The 10,000-nt window shown below is 33.5% G+C and overlaps 1 protein-coding gene across 1 annotated transcript in view; it reads right to left on the minus strand.

Moving 5' to 3' along the window:
- Positions 1-1,049: 1,049 nt before the first annotated feature.
- LOC125028039 (intraflagellar transport protein 122 homolog) overlaps positions 1,050-10,000 on the minus strand; it is a 10,314-nt gene continuing 1,363 nt past the window's right edge. The window contains exons 4-27 of the mRNA XM_047617312.1: positions 9,876-9,993; positions 9,655-9,747; positions 9,407-9,486; positions 9,073-9,148; positions 8,578-8,769; positions 8,199-8,396; positions 7,826-7,969; positions 7,577-7,714; positions 7,241-7,405; positions 6,996-7,115; positions 6,625-6,743; positions 6,055-6,208; positions 5,704-5,865; positions 5,098-5,264; positions 4,797-4,907; positions 4,499-4,662; positions 4,180-4,324; positions 3,968-4,061; positions 3,708-3,808; positions 3,370-3,478; positions 2,882-3,050; positions 2,461-2,711; positions 2,042-2,206; positions 1,050-1,788 (exon numbers count right to left, since the gene is read on the minus strand). Coding sequence (XP_047473268.1) covers positions 1,687-1,788; positions 2,042-2,206; positions 2,461-2,711; positions 2,882-3,050; positions 3,370-3,478; positions 3,708-3,808; positions 3,968-4,061; positions 4,180-4,324; positions 4,499-4,662; positions 4,797-4,907; positions 5,098-5,264; positions 5,704-5,865; positions 6,055-6,208; positions 6,625-6,743; positions 6,996-7,115; positions 7,241-7,405; positions 7,577-7,714; positions 7,826-7,969; positions 8,199-8,396; positions 8,578-8,769; positions 9,073-9,148; positions 9,407-9,486; positions 9,655-9,747; positions 9,876-9,993 — 3,337 coding nt within the window. The 3' untranslated portion in view covers positions 1,050-1,686. The remainder of the gene's footprint in view (positions 1,789-2,041; positions 2,207-2,460; positions 2,712-2,881; positions 3,051-3,369; positions 3,479-3,707; positions 3,809-3,967; positions 4,062-4,179; positions 4,325-4,498; positions 4,663-4,796; positions 4,908-5,097; positions 5,265-5,703; positions 5,866-6,054; positions 6,209-6,624; positions 6,744-6,995; positions 7,116-7,240; positions 7,406-7,576; positions 7,715-7,825; positions 7,970-8,198; positions 8,397-8,577; positions 8,770-9,072; positions 9,149-9,406; positions 9,487-9,654; positions 9,748-9,875; positions 9,994-10,000) is intronic.

The raw sequence follows: 10,000 nt of genomic DNA on the forward strand, positions 1-10,000 counted from the left end.
TGAAAAAAGGTTATTACAAAGCAGTTACAATATTTTATCAATTGATACTAAAACTTAATACTATCAACTTTGATAATGTATCTGTGTACCAGATTTTACCTTCTTCATTCTATAAATACAAGTGTGAAATAAACATTAAACTGTAAACAATTAGGGCCAATTATATATATATATATATATATATATATATATATATATATATATATGTATGTATATGTATATGTAGATGTAGATGTAGATGTAGATGTAGATGTAGGTGTAGGTGTAGGTGTATATGTATATGTATATGTATATGTATATGTATATGTATATGTATATGTATATATATATATATATATATATATATATATATACACACATATGTATATATATGTATATATATATATGTATATATGTATATATATGTATATATATACATATGTATATATATATATATGTGTTTATATATATATATGTATATATATGTGTATATATATGTATAAATATATGTATATATATGTATAAATAATTATGTATAATATATATATGTATGTATGTATGTATGTATGTATGTATGTATGTATGTATGTATGTATGTATGTATGTATGTATGTATGTATGTATGTATACATGTATGCATGTATGTATGTATGTATGTATGTATGTATAAGTACACACACACACACACACACACACACACACACACACACACACACACACACACACACACACACACACACACACACACACACACACACACACACACATACATGCATACATGCATAAATACATGCATACATATATATATATATATATATATATATATATATATATATATACACACACATATATATATACATATATATATACATATATACATATATATATATATATACATATATATATATGTGTATATATATGTTTATAAAATATATGTATTTAAATATATATATATATATATATATATATATGTATATGTATACACATGTGTGTGTGTGTGTGTGTGTGTGTGTGTGTGTGTGTGTGTGTGTGTGTGTGTGTGTGTGTGTGTGTGTGTGTGTGTATGTGTGTGTGTGTATATGTGTGTATGTGTATGTATATGTATATGTATATGTATATGTATATGTATATGTATATGTATATGTATATATATACATATACATATACATATATATAGAACATCACAATAATATGAATCATAACTCTGTATCATTAATTTTCTGTAATCACAGACAGATTGTACAAGACTAAAAATAAATGACTGTATTAGCTACTTTGCTATATAAACAAAGTACATAAATGTACTTCCATATTTCAGTCAATGGATCTGCACATTAGGAATAAATGACTGTATTAGCTACTTTGCTATATAAACAAAGTACATAAATGTACTTCCTTATTTCAGTCAATGAATCTGCACATTAGGAATTCATATATAATAATTACTTTCCTTTATCATATAACTGATTTTTTACAAACCTGAAAAGGCCAACTTCTAAAAGAATGACTGTGAATATAACTGTAGACATGTCCCTAGGAAAATATTACCACTAAGAATTTATGGACAGGAAACAATGAACCAAATGAAATTGGTTAAACTTATTATTTCTTTTTGTACTAAAATACCTCATTTGAACACCGACCAAAATTATTCTAAAAAAAAAAAAAAAAAAAATACAGAAAAACACAAACACATACACCACTTCTTTAGTCAATGTTATTATCGGCATTCTCCATTGTAGGTGTGCGGCAGAAGGGGCAGTGACCCTTCTGTAGGACTTGCAGTATGTAGTCATCTGTGTGGAACATCTATTTGGGAGACAAGGAAATGAATATTATTTTTTTTATCAAGATTAATTCCAATAAAGATACATGATAATATATATATATATATATATATATATATATATATATATATATATATATAAAAGTCAAAACAGAATTACACATCCACACTAAGAAAAATAAAACATGAAGGAGGAAACATGAATATCAGAGGAGTAAGTGGACATATTTCCTCTATACCTAAAACAACTTAAGAAAAAATTTCTCCTTGTATTACCTTATTGCAGTGTGTGCAATGGGTAATTGGCACATCAGGCATAATATTTTTAAAGAACTGGAATCTGAGAGGCTTTGGCCAGCGGCAGATTATGACATCATGGGGCTCCATGGCTGCCAGAGCCTGACGATTGAGTGAAACAGGCTGGTACTCTGACCCTCCTTGCTGAAAAACAAGTTAAAAAAAATCAGTAACAAATTCATTTATAAGGCAAAAAATAAGGTTATACACTAATCATTACATTATGGATCAAAATAATGTGTTTCTATATATATATTTTTTTTTCTGTAAGGTTTACACTTCTAGTCTTATTACCAGCTAATACTGTTCACCAACTTGAAAGAAATGCAATTCTGCCAGAAAGGCAGTGGTAAATGGAACTTCAAGATGACATGACAAATGACATTCTTATATCTTACATAGAAGCCTAAGAGATTGGAAGTGAAGGGATCACTGTTTTGCATGTGTGATGGTGAGCCATCCAGCATGAGTGCCTGCGCATCGCCTGACTCTGTCTCTTTCCACCTGCTCTCTTCATTCTGTTCCTCCTCCCCATCATTGGCTGATCCAACACGGTCTGTCTTTCCACTCCCAGATTGCTGAATCAAGTGGACTGCTTCTTCATCTGTGATTTCCTCCTCTACTACAAACTCCACAACTGGCAAGATCTCTGAAAACAAAATCATTTTAAATAAATAAAAATGATTAATAAATGAGAAAAAAAAATGAACAGAAAAATTATCAAACAAGAGAGAAATAGAGAAATATCCAATCATATCTCAAATAACACTAATAACATCTATAATCCAAAAATTTGTGGTGACATTTTCACTCTCTTACCAAAGGACACAAATGAGTAAACAAATGGATGGCAACAGTTGACACACTGGTTGCCATTATTATTGACTAGAGGATTGGTTGTTGAACAGCGATAACAGAGAGGCTGGTGCTCCTCATTGTCATGGAAAGGCTTGGCACGAATCTTAAGGGCAGCCAATTCAACGTCTTCCTAGAAGATGTTTATATTCATATGAGCATAGATATTGAGCCTACTATAGCATCTCCTTCTCCTCTACTGTATGCAAACTAAGCTATTTATAAAATACAAGATATAACTACATCCAACTTACAGACTGTCTCATATAAACATTGTTCTTTCATCATTATGTCCTTCCCAGGGACTAAATCTTCCTAAATACTGACTACACAAACTTCCCTAATTAAATAAAAATCCAACAAAGAATACCCATACTAAATAAAGATAAAGTTTCTGTGACTGCTATGTCAACATAAAATCAACAAACCATAGATGTCTTTCAAATGCTAACCTGAAAGCGAAGTGGGATACGCAATGCCTGTAGCTTGTCAAGGACATGCCGAGCCAACTTGTAAGCCTCAAGATTCCTTGCTTGTTTAGCAAGCGTATAAAGGGTTGAGCTAATAAGTGGTTAAGGTTACTAAAATTACTAAATATGCTTTCTTTGGCTACTATAGTTAGATTATTTAGAGTATTATTTTGTATGATGATATAAAACAATTCAAACTAAATATATAACATACTATAATCATCTGTTATTCACCTTACAGACACATAAGTAATCTCATTATATTTTACAAAACATGCAGTTTTTCAAATCTATTGTCATATTCAGCAGGAAAAGGATACAACATAGAGATTCCACTTGGTTGAGTAACCATCAACTCATGCATAAGGAATCTGGAAATGTTAAACAAAGCTTCTGGCATGTATGAAGTGAAGGGTTCATCCTGTCCAGGAAAAAAGAAGATAGTATTTTAAAAATGTATAAATCAAGACAGTACTTTTTTAAAAATCAGACATCATGATAACAATCCTATAACTTTTACAGAAATGACAATTTATGCTCATTTTTTATATATACAGATTCAGGCCTCTTGACCTCTCACCATATAACGCTGGATTGTGTGATAGACATAATACATTGATGCCTTCTTTTGGTAGTCCTTGAACTTTGTCATCATGGCTTCATATTCACTTTCACTGCAAAAAACCAAATGTGTACAAATGAAATTGCTATCATAAGGTATTAGAAGGAACTGTATAATTCTTCCCAATTTTATATCCATCTGCATTTGTATTCTTGCATTTTGGTGCTTACTCCTCAGCAGCAATATCCAGACACTGCATTGATAACATCCAAAAGTAATAGCCAGCATCATCAAATCTGTTCTCGTTGACAGCATTCATAGTTAGCTGCTCCAGTACCCTGAATGCTTCATCTGGTTTACCAGCCTTGTGAAAAGCTGAAACAATATACAAATGAAGAATATTTTATATTTCATATAATTAACAACATTAACTGCAAGAATAGATAAATAGAAAGAGAAAAAATAAATAAATACCTGGATAAATAAGAAATAGCCATGGCAAACAAGTATCTTTTGTATATGTTCATTTCAATATGATGAAAGCCATACCTTTTTGGGCCTGCAGGAATTTATCCTGTTCAGCAAGAGAGGTGGCATATGGCACATACACAAGTTGACGGTACTCCGGATGCTTGTCTGCCCAGATGAAGGCCTCCTCCCAGTCTTGCACTTCGACATACAGTTCCACTACACTCTGCATCTCTCCCATTTTCCTAAAAAGGATTAATCCCACATTAAACATTTTAACAAACAACAAAATAAAACATTCTAAGTCCCTCAGTCAACAAAGACCCACAACCCAAATCCATCAGTGAAAGCAATGGGAGATAATACAACAGCAACGTACTTGTACATCTCAGCAGCGTGTGTCAAGGCATTCAGACGTCGGAGATGCTGTGCACAAAGGCTGAGCGTCTGATGATCAGCTTTGTCTGTTTTTCTTCCAACATCCATTAGCCTGAAAAAATTATCAAAAGAAAATAGGGAACACATTAAATTACTGTACGTTTAGAGGTACAAATATATATCTATACCAACTAATCAACTAATATTTCCATAAATCACCTTGTGAATCAGTCCAATAGATCAACTAATGCTTAACAAGGACAGTAATATACACTGATACATAAAAGTTGTAAACAACATACATATCAATCCATCCATTTTCTCCCATGATATCAATAGCCTTGTGAGTCTCTCCTGCAGACAGGTACATCTCAGCAGCAGCTCGGGGTTCGTTGATATTCCGAGCCCAATCTGCCTTTTTCTTGATGAGCTGCTTCCTGTCCACAGTTTCATCTGATCCAAGGTAGTCCTTGGGAGGGTGTAAAAATGTGCAATAGTCAGAAAATAATCTAATAATTACGGAATATCTTGAGAACAAACCTGCACACTGATGGCATATGGCTGACTATACCTGCATTCTAGAAGTCACCCAACAGTCTCATCTTGCCAGACATGTGCCTTTTGTATATCTATATAACTTTCTCCCTTTGTATAATTTCTCTTAATTTTAGTATCAGAGAAAAGTGATTACAATGATTTCTATACTTTGTAGAAACTAGGTCAGGTAGTATGGCATGTTAAAGGTAAAATCCACATTACTTATGATACCAAAGGCTTTTGTGGTGATAAAAGCAAAGGAATCAAGGGGACGAGATTAAAAAGAGACGGGCTGTTTCTTATGAGATGTACAATAGCAAGAGTAATTGAAACAGCAATAAAATACAAATACAAATGCAGTGTCCACGAACCTGGGCCAGGTCAAACATCCTCAAGTCTGTGTACATATTCATAGCTGACTGGTCACTGCCACTCTTGCGATATAGCTTGGCTGCTTCAGAGAACTTGCCCTCGTAAGCAAGGATATCAGCCAGAAATAGGCCATTGTCAACCTCTCCCTTGTGACTCCGTTCCTGTCAATAAAATTTGAAAGATTTTAAAAAATACACATAATTCTATCTTTACATTTAAATGAAAATAATTAAGTGTGGCAAAAACAGTATAAACAAAGTCGCTGCATAATTTATTAAATGTGAATTTGGCTATATATTTTGCCAATTGTGGAGTTTCTACACACTACACTTCAACTCAGCAATAATTACCTCAATGGAATGGATCAGTTCTAAGTACTTCAGATCTTTGATTCTTGTGAAGGCCTTCTTAGCAATGTTAAATTCCAAACCTTCAAGTGAAGCTTTAGCCAATGCCTCCCAGTCTCCATCAGTAACACCAAGGCATGCAATATTATAGGCCTCCCTGCAAAGAGAACATAAGCATTGTAAGAAGTAAACAATCTTTGAGGTTAAGAATTTCATAATCATGATCTTGACATTAATTCTATGCTGTAAGTTTCTTAATCAAAGTTTCTGCAAGATCTATTTTCTTAATTGCATCAAGACAATATTTATACTATCAACTTCCTGGTTTTACAATGTTATCCAATGTAAGTACACATATAAATACAGTATGATTGATTTAGCTCTTTAATTACTTCACAATAATAATATATGAACATCATACACTTAGCAATAAAAATCATATACTAATTCTACATATAGACTTCAATAAGTCAAACAGCTATTTATGTTATGTTATTATTCATACTGTTTGAGAAAGTAGTACTAAAGCACATTTAGTACATAAGACTTCAAATGCTTCAAAAGCATGCTTACTTGTACATCTTCTTGTCCAAGTACTGATACATAGGAGCAGACTGGGGAACTTCTATTGTTGACATACTATAGATGTGGAGGCAGAATATCTTACTGCCACTAAAACCAACAACAAAGCCCTGTAACGAGAAAATGTGGTATTTCTAAGTGTCATTAAATCTCAAAATCACTATTTAGTCATTACAATTTTCTAGGAATACTGATGACTATATAATGAGAAGTGGATTAAGGATGGCAGTCAGGTAAAGCAAAATAAGTTTCAATTTGTTTTTCTTAAATGATGGCTGTCAAAATACCTAGAGCAAAATCATTATGAAAATTTCATAAGGTGGACATATACACAGAAAAGAGTAATGAATATTCTAGATTACCTGTAACTTTTGCTGATGAGATGGGAAGTTTGCAGCTTTAATGTTGAGTGTGCTGTTCCCAGAGAAGCAAAGCATGTCTTCACAACTAGTATTCCAAGCCACACTGTTAGCATTGGGCTCCTATAAACAGAATTAACTGTATTAGATAAGCCAAACAATGACATCATTATAATGTTACACTTTCCCTTACTTACACTATTCTTCACCAAATAAAAGACTAATTATATACAGAAAATATGTCTCACCTGGAATAATAACTCAGATGTCTTGACTTCATAAACAAGAAGGGTGTTGTGCTCATCGACCACAGCTAGCTTATTCCGAGAAGAACTTAGGTCGAGACAGCGAATTGCTGCTGGCACTTTCAGAAGGGATACGGGGAAAGCATTATCCAAGAAGATTTTCAGAACCTATAAGAAAAGAATATAATATTAATAATCAGTACGATTAGAATCATCACTATATAATGTACTGTTTCCATGCCATTAGTGCATTTTTTATTGTTTTCCCACTAAATACTATAATCTTAGCTTAATGTTATCTAAAGGAAGAAACAAGTGAAAACAGCTTTGTCTTTGTACCTGACCATTCTTGAGCCCCAGCAGGAGACCTTCTCTATTGGCTGGCCCACCAACCACCTTGATGTAGCGAATCAGGGAGTCCATTTGCCACTCCCGTTCCTTGATGCCACTGAAGTTCAGACACTGCAGTCTTTTCTCCTGTGTGAATAATGTATTAAGTCTATATTTCATATTCACTGGGAACAGACTTGACTTTGGGGTTAATAAAAACAAACACCAATTAGGAATGCATTACACAGTATTCAGTACCTGACAAAGGACAATATGGTTTGTGCAGACGACAAGCAGATTGCAATCAAGACGCTGGTTGATCTTTTCACGGACACGGTAGTGCATGTCAGAGGCTTCTTGTGAGTACAGCTCATAAATAATAATTCTTTCAGGAAGTTGAACCTGTACAGGAATAAGGTGAGGTACAGTATTATAATTCTTATAAAAAACCAGACCTTTGTTTATCTGCTGGTCATTTATCATTGATTAATAATTCATTAAGTGTAACAAGAAAACAAGAAAATATAATTAAACAAATGCACAGAAAAATGAGAAATAAAGAAATACAAAAGTATATCAGAATAAATAGGCTGATTATCCCCCCCCCAAAAAAAAGTTGTATAGCACTCACAGCAAGCCGATGTTTGTAGATTGCAATCTTCTTCACAAGGTCTCGACACTTAATCCTTACTTTCTGCTCTGTGATAAGGTGTTGAATAATCACATCTGTCATGTTTTCCCTAAAGGCATAACGTTCCTTGTACAGGCCATGGACAGTGGAAAATATCAATTGGTAGTAAGCAATGGTACCATCCTGACAACCAATAGCCTGAAGGAGATTTTTAAAAATCTCATTATTATGTGAATATAACATTGGTAATCTTCTCAGGTAAAAAATAATATATATATAATCACAAACCCCCTAAATTATCCTTTAATAGGTTTCATTCAAATATAACTAACAAATCAGTAGAGCAATAAAATGTTAGTAAGGCACCAAACACACTAACCACAAAGTTGGAGTCTGGTCTCGCAGCACAGCACCAGACCCACGAAGACTGCTCGCCAATCGTTCCAAGCTTTACTCCTTCTCTTGTGTAGAGGAGACAGGACTTGTTGGAGCCACCCACAAGAAGGTATTCCCCTTTGCTAAAGTAGTTGACACAGCAAGGATCAAAGCCCAAGGGTCTCTCCTTGCCAACCTGATAGAAGGTATTAGTATGCAGATCTCTATCAAAGACTGTTTCCTTACTGTTAATGTAATACTTGAAGACTATCAAATTCCAGCAGTAAGCAGACTTATGACTCAATGGTTGTAGTGGATGATAATTTTTAATGTATTTATACTAAATACTTGTTGCTCCATCTTAAATATAAAATATCAGAAAGCTAATACAATATCATGTTATTTTTCACTTCAGAAATATTTTGCATCAGTAGTTACAGCTTACAAATAGCATGATAATAGTGTTAATAAAAACATAAACAGATAATATATAATTTACCTGTTTCCCACTGAGAGCATAAAATGATAGATTTTGGCCCCAGTCTGCTACACACAACACATCTACTGGTTCATCCCTGTAGGTGAAAATGTCAACTATTTAGTTACAGTATGCATGAGCAACTTTAACATGATAAACAATCAAACCATGAAACAGAAGACCATCAAACTCCTATATTAATTCCTTGAGAAATGAAAGACAAGTAGACATGAACTCTAGAAAATATTTTGAAACTTTTGCCTCACTTTGTCAAATAACCAGTTTAAATATACAATTTATTCTCCAGTCATCACTTCAACACAGAACTGTACTTATCAACTCATGAGCGACATACTTAGATGGGTTCCAGGCCATAGACCAGATAGGAGAATTTGTTCCTCCAGGGCGTTCAATCCTCATCTTTTCCTCCCCAACCTGAAAGTCAGATATTATACCTGTAATACAATCCCTTTTGTGCAGACACTAAAGCCCGTGATAACATTTTTCACCATGGTTTGGCTTTTCTTTGGTATTCACTAATTTGCTTTTTCCACTTCCTTGCATCTTGAATTCTACTAAAAGTCTAGCAATAATATACTTTACCTTGTTCCTAATTGACACAACACCATTGGCCAAACCCAGTGCAAGATACACCCCATCATTAGTCCAAGCACAACTGTATATTCTGCTGGTACTCTGAAAAAAAAAAAAAAATCCAATTAACTTTATACTGCATTATCAGACATATAAAACCAGACAATTTATGGTACAAATGAATTCACCATTTATTCTAACATTATAGACAACCTTCTAAGATTACAAACCTTATGTTTCTGTACACTCTTCTGCTCTGGTGACCACAACCCAAAGTCACTGAGAGCACATGATGCCAGCTGATGTGATACAGGATTGTAAGACATGCATTGTATTGCATCATTGTGCCTGAAAT

The sequence above is a fragment of the Penaeus chinensis genome, chromosome 8 (genome assembly GCF_019202785.1).
Source record: "Penaeus chinensis breed Huanghai No. 1 chromosome 8, ASM1920278v2, whole genome shotgun sequence".
Classification (NCBI taxonomy): Eukaryota; Metazoa; Arthropoda; class Malacostraca; order Decapoda; family Penaeidae; genus Penaeus; species Penaeus chinensis.